This window comes from Monodelphis domestica, chromosome 1 (genome assembly GCF_027887165.1).
Source record: "Monodelphis domestica isolate mMonDom1 chromosome 1, mMonDom1.pri, whole genome shotgun sequence".
NCBI classification, from domain to species: domain Eukaryota; kingdom Metazoa; phylum Chordata; class Mammalia; order Didelphimorphia; family Didelphidae; genus Monodelphis; species Monodelphis domestica.
The window spans coordinates 450679057-450698747 of record NC_077227.1 but is presented as its reverse complement, the minus strand read 5'-3'; the positions used below and the strand labels follow the sequence as shown (position 1 = coordinate 450698747).

Sequence of the window (19691 nt, the reverse complement as noted above, 5' to 3'; positions counted from 1 at the left end):
ACAAGCTGGTATGTTTTGGACACATTAAAAAAATTTATTGGGCACTAATAAAATAGACAAAGCTACTAAAACCTATGCAGCCTCGATCAAAGTCTGAAAGCTGGTAGGAACCCTAAAAATCCCTTCAAATTCCTTATTTTTCTAATAAGGAAAATGAGGCTTCAAGAGGTGATGTAATTTTCAGCAGATTGCACAGGTAGCAGATAGTCAAGATGGTGTTCAAACCAAGTACTCTGATTCCAAATTAAGAATTCTTTCTAATTTAGCCTTATGCATCCCAGCAAAAACTTTGAGAAGATTAGCTTTACACTGAAATAACAGTTATCAAAATGAACATTCATTTCATAGTTTAGGGATACTACATGAAAAATTTAAGTTAGCTCTTCAGCATTTTTAATCATTTAATAGCTCCGTTTCAATCTGCTAAATGTTGAGAAATTTTAGAGAATTATTATTTGTTGAGTCATTGTGTCATTTTTATAACCCAATTTATTGCAATTAGTTTATTCTTATCCCACATGCTATCAATTTTAAGGAAAAAGATTACTTTGTCAATAGTTCTTAATTAACATCAGAATTATTATTTTTCAATTCAGTAAAAATTATTATCATTTTGTGGTTACATATTAGAATTTTTTGGTTTTGGTTTTAAAAAGAACTGACTTTTATCTCTCCGTGTTTCACAGACTTAAAAAAAATCAGGTGGAAAGTCAATTTTCTCTATGTTAAGAGGATTTGTATGTGGGAAAAAATGGTTTTGTCAGTTGTCTATTGCTAAGGTTTGGAATTGTGGATTCCTCTGGAGTATGTATCTGAATTCCTTTCCTAGTCCCACAAATGCTACACACTGCCAACATCTCTGGTTTTGGCACTCTAAATTAAGGCCAGTTCCTTTGCTCATCCCACAGACTCTTTCATGTTCTGTAACCACAGCCTGAGAAAGGCGCCTTGGTTTCAACAGCAGCAGACCAGCATATGTTTACTTAATTCCTAAGACATGATGACAGTGATCTCTGTGCCACTAAAAACTTTTTTCTTAATATTTTCTGTTGAAATAGATTTCTAAGAGTCCCTTACACATCACGTTTTATTACAGTGCCTTCAGTGTGACCCACGAAGAACAATGGAAATTAAAGGAACAACAGCTTAAACTGCAGATTGCTCAGCTGGAGATTGCCATCAAGTCTGATTTAGCAGACAAAAATGAAATTCTGGACAGACTAAAAGCTGAAAGAGGTACAGGCAAAATAACTCCTTGTCATTTCAGAGTCAATTCTTATCCGTCATTGACACCTCTCTCCTAAGTATGATTTTACACTTAGGCCTAAATTCTCTCTGCAGAATATGGCAAAGGAATTCATAGTGCCCAAGGATAACTACAATTTGGCATCTTGATTCTTGTTTGTCCCTCATTTGGGTACCTAGACTTCATTTATTCCTAATTATTCACTGTGCTTGAATTCTTAGAAACCAAGAAAAATCAAGTAGACCCTTGTCATATAATATTCATTAGATGGCTCCACTTTATGAACCACAAATATCTTTCCCTGGAGGCTAGATAACCAAATTCTTTATTTCTGTTGTTCTTGAATACAAACTATTTCTATTACCTATTTTAGTTTTTCTTTTGCTTCTTCAATTCAGTAGACATTTATTACATTCCTACTATGTCTGGTGAGAACTCTTTTCTTTATCAGTGCATATGGAGCTATAACATTTAAACTCTACATCATATTTCCAATGTGCTGCATGAGTAAGGAAAAAATAGTACTAAAGAAAACACAGTAATACAGAAGATCTGGACCTGACTAAGAACATTGAGAGATATGGTTCTTATATTGTTGGAGACAACACAGTTTTGAGTATGTTAAAGGATCAAATCACAAGGTATATGAAAAGGAAGGGAAGTGGAAGCTTAGGAAAAAAAAATCTTGGGTATTATTATTTCTGAAAAAGGTGACCAAGAATGTACTGATGTTCCCACCTCTAAAAAATTTTTATGAACATAATCTACACACACAACATGTAGGAAAACTTCTGTGAATTATATTTTACAGCAAACATTATCTTTATAATCACACTATTGACTGCAAAGTGAGGAAAATATAGTGTACCACTGAATTTATTATTTATTGACCATAAAGCTTTTGATTTACCAGAGTAAAATTCTACCTTAAATTCTACCTATTAAGTATCACAATCATACACAAACATGAAAATTATCTTATTGGAAAAGAATCTTGTTGATGTAGCATTTTACTCTAGCAAATCAAATGCATTTTAAAAACAGAAATAACTTTGATTCACCACCTTCTGATTATTAAGATCAAACAAAATGCATAAAACAGAGAAGTCTATACTTGCTAAAGATGATAGCCATTATCATGAAGTATATCTAGCAAGGAAGCCAAATGAAAATGGAATATTCTCCAGGTGATCCTGTTTATTTGACATGATGCTGATTACATTAAACCCAGAAACAATATAGAGCCTTCTGAATGAGACAGATAATCATTCAGATGAGAACCCATACTTTTAAAAACCAAGTGAATGAAGAATGTTTTTGAGCTGGACTACCATATACAGTTGATTGGACAACTCCTAGAACTGGTCCAACAGTACATGGGATGCATCTAGGTAGATATGAACAGAGATGAACAATAGAGTACTACAGTCTCTGAAAAGTTGAAAGTTGAAAGTCACCTGTAGAAAAGAGATATACAGAGAGCAAGAGTAGACTATAATACCTGACTAGTGAAATGCAGAAATATTTTTTTAAATTTCATCAGAGAGATGTGTAACAAAACAAATTGGAGGAGAGGAACATATAGCATGACTATGGAGTAATTAATGGATAGGCTACATTTTCTTTGCAATTCATGCACCATCTAAATGGATAGCCTCTAGACACCCCCAGAATGTTGAGCAGACCCTCCTGAAATAGTATTTGTGAGAGTGTGTACCTAGTTTTTCAGGATGTGAATATGCATGGGTTGCCATTTTTATCACTGGAAGGAGTTACCACAATGAGAACACCAATGTATCAAAATATTAAACAATATTCAAGGCATTGTGGTTGGCATTTAGAATACAAAATTTAAAAACAACACACTCCTTACCCTCAAGTAATTTATGTTCTCATCAAGGAAGATATAACATATACACATATGTATATTGTATTCTACCCCAAATTATTTTTTAATTGGGAAATTTTTATTTAATCAATTAATTTAGAATATTTTTCCATGGTTATAGGATTCATGTTCTTTCCCTCCCCTCCCCCCACAACCCTCCCCTATAGCTGACACACAATTCCACTGTATTCTACCCCAAAATAAATCTCATTCTAGTGTAAACTCTTTTTCTTAATGGCAAATGGTATTGAGCATTACTAGAAATCCTTAACTGTACAAGTAAGGCCAACTATTTACGCACATTGCTATACCTGCTGAATTCGATAAGCTGAACTTGAACAGAAAGTTTAGGGTTGGATTTTTTTTATAAGTTCTATAATTATTGTTAAAATTCATTATTGTATTAACATGATTTTATCAGAACTCACCCTTCCTGCTTCATAAAAACAAGATAAGGTAAAAGGAAATGATAAAGTTACTGCATCATCACTGAGGAGTTTCCAAAAAAAAAAAAAGAGAAAGAAATCAAGTGCCTTACTTGTGGTCTACTGGATAATTTACTTGAGATACCAATACTATGAAAATGAAGATGACCCACCTGGACACTTGTAATAGAATTATATGACATGATTTTAGTATGTGATTTGCATAATAATGCTTTTTATCATTTATCTCTGCAATATATTGACTTAGATTACCAATCACTACCATATTTGTTCTTTAACAATAATGATAATGACTTCCCATATAAACCTTTTACACAAGATCTTGATGGAAATAAAATCTTTGCACTGTTTCTGGTACATTTATTGACAGCAAGAAATAGTATTGCTCCACAGAGAATTCAGAGAGCCCTTATTAAATAGATATACTGAAATAGAAATATTTTCACCTGTTTTCTTTCTTTTGTAATAGAGACAAGTAACTACATTTTGGAAACCAAAGGAACTAAAATCACCCTTTTTTCTTCCTGACCAATTTTCTCTGATGCTCTGATTCCCTACATGTCATAATTAAAAGCTTGCATTTCATTTGTTGGGCTTGAAATAAGTAGAAGGAACTATATTTTCCCTAGTGCAATTCTGAAATTGTTTCTTCTAACAGTCAAAGATGTCTGATAAAAATAGTTTTGATGCAATGGATTTTCAGCTTTTACCATTTTATTACTTACTCAATTGTACACTAATTATAAAGTGCCATCCTCATTTCTAAATGCTACAAAGTCTGAACAATTTAATTCTTCCTTTCCTTCTCAATTTTAATTTTTCTGCCTTCATATTTCATAAAAAGGAGTATAGTATAGTTAATAGAGTGCTGAACCTGCAGTCAGAAAGACCTGATTTAAAATTCCAGCTGCTGTGTGACCCTGGGCAAACCTCCAATCTTCTCTGAGCCTTTGTCTTCTTGTCTGTTGAATTAAGTGACTTCTAAGGTCTCTCCAGCTCTAAAGATCTGATCTTTTGATCATAATACTATCATCACAGAAGTATCCTCCTTTTATTATAACTTAAACATACTTTTTTGTTTATTTAAGAAATGTATTAACAAAAACATTCTTTACCATAACCATTTATTTGAAAGAGTACACAATTGAGATTAATTCCATGTTCTCTTCACTGCTTATATTTAGATAGTGTGCTCATATAGTTTACCAGCATAACTCTTAAGATTTAGAAAGTGTTTATTTGTAGTGATATGTAGTGCAAGCATTATTATACTCATTTTTCAGATAACGAAATTGACATTCAGACATGTTAAATGACTGAATGAGGGTTAGTAAGGGAGAAAGTATCTCAGATGCAGTATATACACTGCCTCAACCCTTTCATATTTTAAAATTCTTGTTTGTATTAAAGGTTTCAAAATTGTTTGATTTTTTTACTTTGAAGTTCTAGCACACGTATACCTTTTCATGTAGCAATTGTTCTTTGCCAGAAGATGTTTCCCTAGTTTTTTGTAGTCGTTCATATAACTAGAAAATTATTTTTAGCGACTACTCACCTCTTTATTCAAGGTACAAATTAGTTTCAGATTGTGTGAATATGGGGGAGAACGGATATGTAAATGCAGTTTGCATTTGGCTAATGCTTAAATTAACTGCATGTGTTTAAGGTCTGCTTTTGAAAATCCTTTCTATCTTTAGCTAAAATGCATAATTCAACATAATGCATATGGCTATATTGATCACAGCTGATGATATTAGCTCAAAGGAACCCTGAAAATTGTTTAGTTGAATTGTTCTCTTGACTCTGATTATTAATGGTATTGCTGGAAGAACATAATTTTTTAAAAGTGAAATGTTATCTCTTTGAATAATAAAATGCCACTTTTTTTGTTTAAACTGCCTTTCTTCAAATCACGAAGTAAGGAACTTATTTTTCAATTTTCACAGAGCTATCTAGCACAATGTAGACTAACACATTTATTTTCTTCCTTTTTAGAGTTTTTAAAAAAATGTTCTTTTCCCAGTTACATGTAATAATTTTCCACATATGTTTTCTGAAGTTATAAAATCTAAATTGTTTTCCTCTTTCTCTTGTCTCCCTCACCCTGGAGATGGTAAGCAATTTGATTTGGGTTCAGCATTTGTTATCATGCAAAACATATTTCCATATTGTTAATTGTTGTAAGAGAATACTTACATGAAATCAAAACCCCAAAATAAAAACACAAATAAACTAAAATGAAAAATAGTATACTTTGACCTGCATTCTGATTCTAATAGTTCTTTCTCTGTAGATGGATAGCATTCTCTGTCATAAGACCTTCAGAATTGCCCTGGATCATTATATTTCTGAGAGTAGCTAAGTCTTTTACAGTTGATCATCCTGCAATATTATTGTTACTGTGGACAATGTTCTCCTGGTTCTGCTTATTTCACTCTGTATCAGTTCATGGAGGTCTTTTCAGCTTTTTTTTCTGAAATCCACCTATTCATTATTTCTTACAGCACAACGGTATTCAGTTGCCACCATATACCACAATTTGTTTAGCTATTCCCCATTTGATAGATATCCCTTCAATTTCTACCTCTTTGCAACTATAAAAAGAGCTGCTATAAATATTTTTATACAAGTAGGTCCATCCCTGTTTTTTTAGAATCTCTTTGGAATATAAACCTAGTAGTTATTACTAGATATAAAGGGTATATAGGGCATATGTCTCCTTTGGGCCTAATTACAAATGGCCCTGCAGAATGATTGAATCAGTTCACAACACCCCTAGCAATGCATTAGTATCCCAATTTTGCCACATTCCCTCTAACATTTATCATTTTCCTTTACTGTCATGTTGGGCAATCTGATAGGTATGAGGAGGTACCCTAGAGTTGTTTTAATTTACATTTCTCTAATCAAGAGTGATTTAGAACATTTTTCATATCTTTATTGATAATTTTGATATTAACTTCATTCTCTATATATTTGAGAAATTAGACCTTTCTCAGAGAAATTATAAATTTTTTTCATAATTGTTTCTCTTCTAATTTTGGTTTCTTTGGTTTTGCTTTACAAAACCTTTTTTAATATTATCATAATTATTCATTTTACATAATGTTCTCTATCTCTTGCTTAGTCATAAAGTCTTCCCTTTTCCATAGATCTGCCAGGTAAACTATTCTGTGTTCCACTAATTTATTTATTGCTTAACCCTTTTTGTCTAAATCATATACCAAATGATTTTATCTTGGTATATAGGTTGTGAGATATTGGTGTATACCTAATTGGCTGAGGTTATTTATCCTTGTATATTTTGTATCTAATCTATTCCATTGATCCATCATTCTATTTCTTTACCAGTACCAGATTGTTTTTATGGTTATTGCTTTAAGATCTGGCACTGCTAGGTCACCTTCCTTCATATTTTTTTCATTAATTCCCCTCATATTTTTGATCTTTGGTTCTTCCACATTAATTTTGTTATCATTTTTTTCTAGTTCTAAAAAATAATTTTTGATACTTTAATTTGTATGGCACAGAATAAATAAATTAATTTGGGTAGAATTGTCATTTTTATTTATATTAGCTTGGCCCACCCAGGAGTGATTGATATTTTTCAGTTGTTTAGATTTGACTTCATTTGTATTAAAAGTGTTTTGTAATTATATTCATAAATTTCTGTGTTCATCTTAGCAAGTAGATTCCTAGGCATTTCATATTATCTGGAGATATTTTAAGTGGAATTTCTCTTGCTATCCCTTCATGATGAACTTTGTAAATAAAATATGGAAATGCCATTGATTTATGTGGGTTTGTTTTATATCCTATAACTTTGCTTACATTATTATTTCAATTAGTTGTGTAGTTGATTCTCTAGGATCCTTTAAATATTCGATTATGTCATCTGCAAAGAGTGATAGTTTTAGTTTCCTCATTAACTACTTTAATTCCTTAAATTCCTTTTTCTTCTCATATTGTTAAAGCTAACTAGAAATGCTAATGAATTATAGTGGTGATAATGGGCATCCTTGATCTTCCTTTTAGAGTCTTGTAAGGGCACAGACCTTATGTTTTAGTAACAATTTTGAGAAGGGGGAAAATGTATAAATAACTAATCATGAGATTCAAATGAAATGATTCAGAGTTATATAGTAATTTAACTATTGATGCTCCCAATAGGAGAGTCTTCTCCACTGACCAACTGAATACCACTAATAGAACTGAATTGTATCAATCTAGACCCATGATGGCAAACCTATGGTATATGTGCCAGAGATGGTACGCATAGACCTCTTTGTGGGCACTCTTGCCAAAGTCCCAGTGCCCCAAAGACCCAGCACAGAGTTCACCAGAGTTCCTAACTAGAAAGCCTGAATGACGCCCAGCTAGGCTACTCCCTGCCTCCTCTCTAGAGTAGGGGTTACTAAGCCTTTCTCTTCAAGACAGTATCCCTTGCAGGACAAGATTAAAGATCTTTTCTCGAACAGAATCAAAATCTTTGATTTTTTATAACAGTAAAATCTTAAACAAAATTCAAAATTCTTGGATTTTTATAAAAATACAATCTCAAACAAAAACATTTCAAAAATAAAAAAATTCTTAGATTTTAAATTAAAATACAATCCCCCTGAAGTAAGTATTAAAAAATATCAAGTTTAGCTCAGAATACAATGTTCAGTTATGGGGGTGTATGTGTCAATTATCAAAAGAATAGAAAAATAATCAAAAACATAAGAAAAACTCAAAATAGGCCTTGTATTGGTCCAGTTTAAAATAATTTCTATCCCACAAGTATGTAGGACAGAAATGCAGTAATATTTCACTTAGCCATTTGTAGCCAAGACTACAGGAAGTTGCCATAATATAAGAAAAGAATTAGAATTCTATTTTGATGGGGAAATGTCATTCCCTCTTCTGATTTTTTTTTCCCTCAGGGATATAGGGAGCCAGCATGATAGTCAAGCTTTGTACTTGTTTGAGTACTTTGTAAAGAGTGTAGATACAAGATTACCTCACCCCATTCAGAATCAAATGACCTCTTAATTAAATTTGGCCTGAATTAGACAGAAACAACTTATGTCTTTACTACCGGAAGCAAACAGTGTCTTTAATTTACAAAGTATTTTGGGGATTTGGGGATGTGTCTTTTGAGTTTGTGCTTTTAAAATGTTTTATGTAAATTATGATTATATTCATCCATTTTCCATAGTGTTCTAGAAATGAGTTCATCTTCTAAATTGATGTTGCCCTTGACTTTATCAGTTGCCTCTATCTGACAAAGCAGGTGTCTTATCGGGCTATTTTGGCTTATTAATTATGGTGATTGTTTTTATTGAACTTCTCAGTGATAATATCAAAGTCAATGAATGTCTTGTCTACTTTTAAAAGTAAAGAGCTAGTTTAAGTATTATTAAAGCTGATATAACTCAGTACAATATCTCATTTTTATCTTTTATTCTAATTTAGAGTTGATTTTGAACTTTGTTCTAATGATTAGATGATATGATTCCACATAACTGATCTGGAAATAATTCCCTCTTCAGTAACTAGTCATCTTCCATTGATAAAGACATACTCGTTTTGTATATGTGTGGTGTTATTCAGTACTTAACCAAATCCAGTGACTTCCATCCATCTTTTTTAAGAAATTTTTTAAAATATCCTCATGAGTAGTTTACAGGCCTTTGACCTCTTTAACTTCTTAATCCAGAAGCATGTTATCAAATTTTTTTGTTATTTCATTGTATTCTCTGTCCAATTTTTTATTGAAATAACTGTGAATCAGAGTAAAGGATGACTTGTTCTAAAATACTTTGCCAAATTCTATGTAAAATTTCATTACTTCTTCAATGTCTGCCACAGATGTTGGAGTATAAACTGCATGATCTTCATATTTGTGCTAATCAGAAGTGCCTCAAGGCAGCTAATTAGTTATCCCAAGAAATGGTTCTCTTTTGTTACCTTTGAGTTGACATGATTAAACCAAATCCTTTGTTTATCTATTTAAGAAAAGCCTATAAGCTTTTGTTCCATTTAGCTGCAACTTCTTAATGTCTTCTGTTTTCATTTATATTAAGAATTCTGTTGTGGTTGTGGTTCAATTCCTCTGGTAGTGCTTCAATTCATTGGCAGATATACAAAATTATTATCTGAAGAGCCCAAAAGAGTTAATATTTATGAATGGTCTGTGTGATTCTTATTACTTTTGCACCCTTTTCTGCCATTCTTTCACCATCACTACAGAAGGAGCAAGAACTGGAGATCATTTTGTATTTTTTTTCTACTTTGTTAATCAATCAAACATTAATTAAACACCTACTGTGTGCCAGCCAGTGTAGACACAGACAAAACTGAAATAGTCCTTTCGCTCAGGGAGCTTAGAGAGATAGCACATACAAAGAGTATATGCAGAATATATTCAAGATAAGCAATAATTTTGGGAGGGAGTTCACTCCCTCTGGAGATCAAGAAGTTTCATGTAGGAAACAATGCTTGAATTGAGGAAACAAGGGAAGAAGTCATCACCTACTGGCCAGCTTTTTGGTGATAAGCCTCTTTGTACTTAGCAAAGCAGATCCAGGGGAAATAGATATGATCTGTTGCCAGGAGTATGTTTTAATCATTTTCATCTTGAAAGAACCTTCCAGATTTTTCATTTTGCTTTAATTTCTTCAAAAGCCCAGAGTGACTTCCATGTCAGAGTGAAACACAAGAGCTTTAAACTAATTACTGTTGGTACATTTCTTATCTTTCTTAATTGATTCCATTTTAAATTACTGGCTTGATATCGATGTTATGGGAGTGAAGAGGTGCACTCCTGGGGTTTGGGAAGGATACCTTTATTCAAGAATGCAAGACTCCAAAACTTAGCTTAAAAATAAAAAGAGAAATTTATTCATTTAGAGAGTAATGTTGAGAATGGCCAGGAAGATAGTACAGGTGGAACAGCAAGATAAAAGACTGATCCTTGGGAAGACAACATGGATGGAAAGGCTGACCCCCTGGGAGGACAGCATGGATGGAAAAGCTGTCCCCCAGATTACATCAGTTCTGGGGATTTTATACTCTTTACAACAGATGCTGTGTCATGGTGTGGACATGACTCTATAGTGGTAAACCTTCAGACATTCAGTCATGGGTTTGGTTATCTGACTGGGGTCTGCCTGGAGACATAGGGAATGACCCTCATAAAAGATTATTTAGTTTTAGGGAACAGACAGATATCTGAGATACAGCCTGATAGAATCGAGATGTAGCCTGGAGGTGCATCTCTCTGTCCATCTTAAATCTAAAGGAGGATCAAAGGAGGGCAATCATCTCAGGGTCCTATAGGGGTCATTAGATGTTTTAGGTTAGGAGTCACAAGGATGTAAGGGAGCAAAGGAATTTCACTGATAATAGTTTGCCCAAGTTTCTGGGGGTACAATGCCCATGTCATCTGAACCAAGAGATTGAAAGAAGTATATAGTTAGGAGAAGTCATCAAAATTTTCTAGACTCACATTTATGTAAAATTAATCTAAATGAAGATTTTTATTGGGGGTTTTTAATAGCAAGTAAAGTAAAATGAATGTAAATTAAGTATTATAGTATAAAATTGTCTGCCAGGCATGGTGGTACATATATGCAATCCCTACTACTGGGGAGGCTAAGGTTGTTGAACTGCTTGAACACTGGAGTACTAAGCTGTAGTAAGGCTAAAGTAGATCAGGTGGCTATACTGAATAGATCCAATCCAAAAAAAGCAAAAAATAAAACAAAAGGTGAAATTAGCTGAAACATTTTCAAAGGACTCCAAGGATCAAAAGTTGTTAGAGAGGCTACCAAAGATCAAATATAATCACCAAAATGGTACCTTATCAAATAGAAATAGCAGTTACTAATGGCAATAAGAACCAGGTTTATTTTTGAAATTTTTATCTATTTTTCCAATTATATGTATATATATATATATGTATATATATATATACAGGTTTAAACTGTTTATATATATATGGTTAACACTGTTTATATATATATATATATATATATATATATATAAGGTTAAAACTGTTTTTATATATATATATATATATATATATATATAAACAGTTTTAATCTGTTAAAACTGTTTATATGTAAACAGTTTTAACCTGGTTTTTTTAGCTTTGGGTCCAAATATTCCCCCTCCATTCTTCCTTTCCTTACTCCTTCCTTAAGAAGACAAACAATTTGATATAGATTATACATGTGCAACAGTACAAAACATATTTCTATATTAGCCATGTTACAAAAGAAAACACAGACCAAAAGAAAAAATGAAAGAGTATGTCAGTCCTGCATCCAGGATCCATCAGTTCTTTCTCTGGAAGTATATACCATTTTTCATCATGAGTTCTCTGGAACTGTCTTGAGTCTGTATACACTGAGAATAGCTAAGTCTTTAAAAGTTGATCCTCAAATAATCATTATATTTCTGTGTACCATGTTCTGGTTCTGCTCACTTCACTTTGTATCAATTCGTATAAGTCTTCTGAGGTTTTTTCTGAAACTATCCTGCTCCTCACTTCTTATAGCACAGTAATATTCCATCACAATTATATGCCATGACTTTTTCAGTCTTTCTTTAATTGATGGGCATCTCCTCAATTGTTAATTCATTGCCACCACACAAAAAAAAAAGCTGCTATATATATTTTTAAACTTACTCTATAGGATTTTTCCCCTTTTTCCTTGATCTCTTTGGGGTACAGACCTAGTAGTGGTATTGCTGAATCAAAGAATATGCACTATTTTCTAGGCAAAGTTCCAAATCACTCTCCAGAATGATTGAATCAGTTCCCAATTCCACCAACAGTACATTATGTCCCAATTTTTCCTTCAATATTTGTGATTTTCCTTTTCTGTCATATCAGCTAATTGATGGGGGTGAAGTGATACCTCAGAGTTGTTTTAATTTCCACTTCTCTAATCAGTAGGGATTTAGAGCATTTTTTCATATGACTATAGATAGCTTTCATTTCTTCTTTTGAAAATTTCTCTTCATATCCTTTGACCACTTAGGAGGAATGGCTTATTTTCTTATAAATTTGACTATATTTCAGAAAAGAGGCCTTTATCAGAGGAACTTGACATAAAATTTTTTTCACCATTTTCCTGCTTTCCTTCTAATCTTCTCTACATTGATTTTGTTTGTGAAAAAGATTTAAAGTATAATATATTTTGAAGGTGATTGTATGGCTGGAAGGCTCAAGCTCAAGGTGAATATAATAAAATGAGCTGAAATGGGAGTAGACTAGACCAAAAAGAGGTAGGGTGGAATGGCTATCTTATAGGGAGGAGGAATTAATAATAATGGTGAAAATATGCATCCTTGCTTGACCTCTCATCTAATTGGGAAAGCATGTAGCTTATCCCTATTATAGATAATTCTTGCTGAAGGTTTTAGATAGATGCTGTTTATAATTTTGAGGAATGTTCCATTTATTCAAGTATTCTTTAATGTTTTTAACAGGAATGAGTTATATTTTGTCAAAAGCTTTTGGGGCATCTATTGAATCATGTGATATTTGTTGGTTTTGTTATTGGTATGGTCAGTTATGCTGGTAGATTTCCTCATATTGAAACAGTTGTGAATTCTTGACATAATCCCACCTCGCCATTGTGTATTATTTCTGTGATATATCCCAGAAATCTACTTCCTAGTATCTTATTTAAAATGTTTATATCAATATCCGTTACAGAAATGAGACTATAGTTTTTATTCTTCATTTTTTGCCCTTCTTGCTTTACGTATCAACACCATATTTTGTCAGAAAAGAAATTTGTTAGGATTCCTTCTTTAACTATTTTTCCAGGTAGATTACATAGTATTGGAATTAATTGTTCTTTAAATGTTTGGTATTCATCTGATCCTTGGTGTTTTTTCTTAAGGAGCTCATTTATGTCTTCAATTTTTTTAAATAGTTAAAGTATTCTATTTCTACTTCTGTTAATCTGGGTAACATTTTTTTAAATATGCCTCCATTTTACTTAGACATATTGGGATATAATTGTGCAAAATAATTCCATTAATTGCTTTAATTTCTTCTTCATTAATATTGAATTTACCCTTTTTGTTTTGATTTGTTTTTTCCTTTTTTAATGAAATAAAGCAATGGTCTATATTTTATTGTTTTTTTTTTAATAAAACTAACTCCTAGTTTTATTTATCAGTTCAATGGTTTTCCTTCTTTCAATTTTATTGATCAGAAGTGGGTTAATATTAAAAACATTACAGTGGAACAAATAATTGACTTGCTTTTGATATGAGTTAAGAAATTCAAGATTTAAGCCTTTTAAAGTACTATTAGGTTTGTTTGTTTCCATGACTACAAACTACTTACCTATAAGTACTTATTTTTTGGTCCATGGGGTGGCTTAACAAGTTATTCTGTGTAGACTAGTGAAACATTTTACAACCCTAAACATGTGTTCTACTTAAAAAACTTTGTGTATAATGACCAGGCCATTATCCTAACATTTGGTTGCACAAGGACATAATTTCCACGTATGATAACAAACCTCTAAGAAAAATGATTGGTCAGCATTCTAAGATTAAATGACAAGAAAATCATCCTATTTTTAATTGAAGATAATGGATTTATTATGTAAATTACAAAGAAGAAAAATTAAGAAAATAATTAGAAATTTTTTTAAAGATGTTATTTTTTGCCTTTCAGTAATCACAATAAGTAAGTAAAAGGCTTAGATTTAGCAAAATGTTTCTTAGGTATTTTAAAATAGATGTATCTTTGCAATGTCAGAGGTATTGATTTTTCTTTATAATATGTGTGAACAAAATGTATATATATACATTTGTATGTATATATGTTTGTGTTTGTATATTCACATATATAAACATGCATATATTCATGTATTTGTGTGTGTGTGTGTGTATATATATATATACACATATATATATATGAACTGGTTTTGAATGTGATTCTGATCAAAAGAATACTATCCTTGGTTTATAATATGGTATTCATTTGTTCATTATTCCCCTGGTACCTTGGTCTAGTTTTAATATGCCTTGTTACCTCAGATTCCTGGCTAAAATTAGTTACAATTTGATACATATCAAGCATTGGAAAATTCATTTGAACTACTTTCTAAGACTCAACTTTGTGTTTCAATTTTTCTATTATGTCTTTATTTTTAAGACCAAACAGAAAAAATTACTCAAGAGAATAAAGAGCTACGTTTATGCTACCTGGAACATAAGCAACAACTTGATGAACTTAAAAATCGCATGATGTTTTTCAGTAAGGTAAATTTTTATTTCCTTCAAAAATATAAAATGATCCTATTTTATAGAGAGAACTCTACAAATAAAAATGTAAATTTATGAATTTATGGTATCAAGCAGCCATCATTTTGTGAGGATACATTTTTGTATTTTGGAATGCATGTGTATTATTCATTAACATCTCTGTGTTCTTTTCCTTCAAAAATGTGTTTCAGGAGAGTGAAATTGATGTGACTGAATTCAGTGAAGCCCTCATGCTTATAAAGGTAATTTTCTGAACTTGATTATTGTTTTCATATTACTTAGTACTATGTTTTAGGTTAGCTCTGACCCTTTTCTTTAATTATAGTAAACTGAACATTAAGCATTTCTAAAAAACAAAGAAATGTTCTCATCTGCATATATGCTATGCTTTTACTTTTAGAAAAATCAGGAAATTGGGAGATGATAGTATTTTGATTTTGTGAACATTTCATAACATCAAAATTCATTAAAACTTGATACTTAAACGCTTAACTTATAGTAAACCTTTTGCTTTTCCATTTCCTCCCATAAAACAAATTAAGATTTATTTCTGAATATTCTTTTTATTGTTAATTTTTGTTTTTCTGTCCCCTAAATTTCCCAATAAGAATCCCTTCTCCTAAAAAGCCATCTCTTATTTCAAAGAATAAAAAAGAATACAAATTGTTCCATACCAATAGTCCCCTATTTCTGCAAGCTAGACAAGGAAATACTTTCTCATATTTCATTTATGTCTTCTTTGGAGCCAAACTTGGTCTTTCTAATTTGACATTTAATTTCAATTATTTTTTGCTGTTCTTTCCATTTATGTTTTTGTGGTACTATTTTTAATTTCCCACTTCTTTTTTCTCCATCTTATTTTTTTCCTAAAAAATCCTTCCTTATCCTCTCCTCTTCCCCTCCTAGTTCCAAATTGATCCAATTTTCCAAAGATCATTCCTTTATCCCTTCCCCTTTGACTTTTAATTCTTATTCTAGCCACCTTTCCAAAAATCCCTTCCTTATCCAACCCTAACCATGGCCTCCTTCTTCTTAATATAAGTTCAATTCAAAAAAATCCCTCCTCTCTAAGAATCCCTCTCTTATTCCCTCTCCTTACATCCTCACCTCTTCCCTTTAAGAATCCCTTCTCTATTTTTATTTATCTCTTTGCTGTCCTTTTCTCTTAACCATCCCTTGCCTCTCTTATTCCTTCAGTCCCACTCCCAGGAGGAACTCCCAGTTACTCCCTTATCCTATACCCCTTCCCTCCTAGTTCTCTGTAAGTTAAGAAGATTTTTGTCCTCCTAATTGTATTTTGTTCTCTATCTCAAGACTGATGAGTCTAGAGTTCTAGTACTACCAGCCCTCCACCCACTTTTCCCCTTCTCTGTGACAGTTCCTGCACTCATTCCTCCTCTGTATGAGATAGCCATTCTATTCTCCTTCTTCCTAGTCTATTCCACTACCATTTCAGCTCACTCTGTTACCTTCATCTCAACCTCCAGTCTAGCATCCATACTCACCCCTTCAGAATACTCAGGCAATTATGTAATTCCCAGGAACCACTGATGACATTTTTCCATACAGGAATCAAACACTTTGACCTTTGGGTTGCTTATGATTAAATCTTTCATTACCTTTGTATGTTTCTCATAGATCAGGTTTTCTGCCAAGTTCTGGGTTTTTGTCCAGGAAGAGCTGAAATTTCTTAATTTGTTAAATATCCACTTTTTACCATTTATAAAATGCTTATCTTTGCTGGATATGTTATTCTTGGTTTTAAGCCCAGTTTTTTTACTCTACCAAATACTGTATTCCATGTCCTATGTTCTATTAATGATGAAGCTGCTAAATATAATAGAATTCTGACTGCAACTCCACAGCATTTAAATTGTATATTTAGTGTTGCTTATAGTATTTTTCTCATTAACCTGGAAGCTATGGAACTTAGCAACAAAGTTCCTGTGTATTTTCATCTTAGGGTCTCTTTGAGGTGGTGATCAGTGGATTCTTTCCATTTCTATTTTAACCTCTGATTCTAGAATTTCCAAGCAGTTTTCCTTAATGTTTTATTATAGTATGGTTCTAAACTCTTTTTTTGATCATAACTTTCTTATAAACTTTCTCACACAAAAATATGAGCAGAGCAAATTATTCTCATGTTCTCTCCTTAATCTATTGTCTAGGTCAGTTGTTTTTGTGATAAGGTATTTCATATTCTATTATTTCATTCTTTTGATTTTGCTTTATTTCTTGTTAGCTTAGAAAATTGTTAACTTCCTCTTGTCCAATTCTAGTTCTTAAGTCATTATTTTCCTCTGTGAGTTTCTGGATCTTTTTTCCATTTAGGTGATCTTTCATAATTTTCTTGTATTGCTCTTATTTTTTTTTACTTTTTCCTCAACTTCCCTCATTTTGTCTTTGAGATCTTTTTTTAAGTTCTTCCAAAAAGCTTTGATTTTGTAGCCATTTATTATATTTCTTTGCTGTTTTTGAAGTAGGTGTTTTTACTTCACTGTCTTCTGAGTTAGAGCTGAGGTCTTCTCTATCCCCATAAATAGCTATGAATAGTTGGATTCTTTCTCCTTTGCTTGATCATTTTTATTTATTTATTTTTTAATTTGAGCAGCCAGGCTAAATAGACTTTTAACTGGAATACCAGGGTTCCTAATGTCTTGGGATGTTATCTCAGGTTTTAGGATTTTTTGTGTTTGTTTTTTTTCTGGGCCCTATTTAGTTTTTCCTGTTTTTATAGTCTAGGGTCATATGTACTCGCAGCCCTCCACTGAAACCCCAGTCTGTGATTGACCTCAGGTGCTCCAAGAGCCTTCAGCCAATTCTTTCACTGCTACTACAAGCAGATAGTCTACCTCTCCTCTGTGGCAGCAACCAGGGATTCTCCTGGGTGTTACCTCAGCTGACTGGGCCTCTAGTCCCTCAACAACTCCAATCATGGGTTCCCCCTACTTCCTCACTCCTCCTCCCTCACCACCACAGCCTGAGACAGACCAGGTATCCAGTCCTTGTTCCTTAGACCTCCAAAGTCTCCTGTTTGTTAGGAGCGCAACCTACGTTCCTATCCTAAGGGCCTGGCATCCATAGACTCTGTGGTGTCTGCTCCTTCAATCCCCAGTTATGGGCCAGCTAAAGACTTTGGAGCTGAAGCTGCAGCAGACACAGGTGCTTCTAAGATGTTCTGCCTCAAAATTCTAGTGATATCCTAGGAAATGCAAACTCTGGGGCTCAACAAACAAGATGAGGCTCCTAATCCTGCCCCCAGAGCCTACAGTGTTTTGATTGAGACCAAGGAATACAGAAACCTTCCTCCCTAATTATCCCTGGCAGTTCAGCTTAATCCTGACAGTCCTGTCTGTTTTTGTCCTTTTGAGCACTGATTCTGTGGAGTTATTTTTAGTTGTTTGTAGGGGGTATTAGGAGAGAAGATTCGTGCCCTATTTGGCCATTTTCCCTTAATGCATTGTTCATAGTGTCCTTATCTCTCCAGTTTACTTTGTATCAATTCATATAAATCTTCTAATGCTTAGCATTTCTTAATAGCATAGTACTATTCTATTACATTAATGTATCACAGTTTTTCCTTAGCCATTCTCCAGTTGATTGATATCTACTTTGTCTCCTGTTCTTTGCTACCTAAAAAAGTGCTGTTATAAATATTTTGTTGAATATAGGACTATTTTTTTATCATTGACATTCTTTCTGTATATATCTAGCATGCCTAGTATTGGCATCTCTGAGTTAAAGTTTGCAGATTTTAAAAGAAATGCATTGGTTCACAAGTGTAAATAAGATATTGATTAATTGATATTCTAGATGTCTTCCAGTTCTAAGTTATTTGATTATTTATAAAAGGACCTAAGAAAACATAGTTCTTTCCTTTCAGATAATTGTAAGAATTTTACTAAAGATATGAATCAGATTTTTTAAATGAAAATAGTTGTGCAAATTTAATTAGTTGTTCAGTCTTTTTCATCATGTTCAACTCTTTATGACCCCATTGGGAGTTTTCTTGGCAAAGATTCTGAAGTGATTTGCCATTTCCTTCACCAACTCATTTTACAAAGGAGGAAACTAAGATAAATAGGTTTAAATGACTTTCCCAGGGTCCCACAGCTAATACATATTTGAGGTCATATTTGAACTCATGTCTTCCTCTAACACACACACACACACACACACACACACACACACACACACACACACACACACACACACACACACACACAGAGCATGATTGGCTTCCTTGATGAAGCTTCCTGTTCTTGAACCATAAAAAATAACAGCCTTATGAAATTGGTGCCACTCATACTTGATAAATGTTGGAAAGCACTCAAGTCACCGTTCCCTGATATTGTACTGAGACAAGGAAAAGATGAGTTCAGAAAATCTTAAGAACCACTACGGCTTTGCTATTTATCCTTACCTTGTTTGGACAAAGTAAACCTCCTTTATTCAATGACTCACTAGTGCCCCTTTTCTTCCTAACACTGAACCTGAACTAAGAGGGTGCTGGATTAGAGACAGGGCTTTAACAGTCTTACTCTCTACCATGAAAATGCCTGCCCTTATATTTGAAGACTTTATTATAAACTTGGTCATCAAAATATTTTTAGGGGGCAGTTGGGTGGCTCAGTGGATTGAGAGCCAGGCTCAGAGACAGGAGGTCCTGGGTTCAAATATGACCTCAGACACTTCCTAGCTGTGTGACCCTGAGCAAGTCACTTGACCTAGCCCTTTGCCTACCCCTTACCACTCTTCTGCCTTGGAACCAATACACAATATTGATTCTAAGATGGAGGTATGGGTTTAAAAAAATAAAAAGAATTTT

The 19691-nt window shown here is 33.0% G+C and overlaps 1 protein-coding gene across 4 annotated transcripts in view; it reads left to right on the top strand.

The window, feature by feature from the left end:
* RPGRIP1L (RPGRIP1 like) overlaps nt 1-19691 on the top strand; it is a 136328-nt gene that overhangs the window by 44611 nt on the left and 72026 nt on the right. For all 4 annotated transcript variants that reach the window (XM_007474872.3, XM_016433254.2, XM_016433255.2 and 1 more), the window contains 3 exons: nt 1097-1236; nt 14754-14860; nt 15055-15105. In XM_007474872.3, the coding sequence (XP_007474934.2) occupies nt 1097-1236; nt 14754-14860; nt 15055-15105 (298 nt within the window). The remainder of the gene's footprint in view (nt 1-1096; nt 1237-14753; nt 14861-15054; nt 15106-19691) is intronic.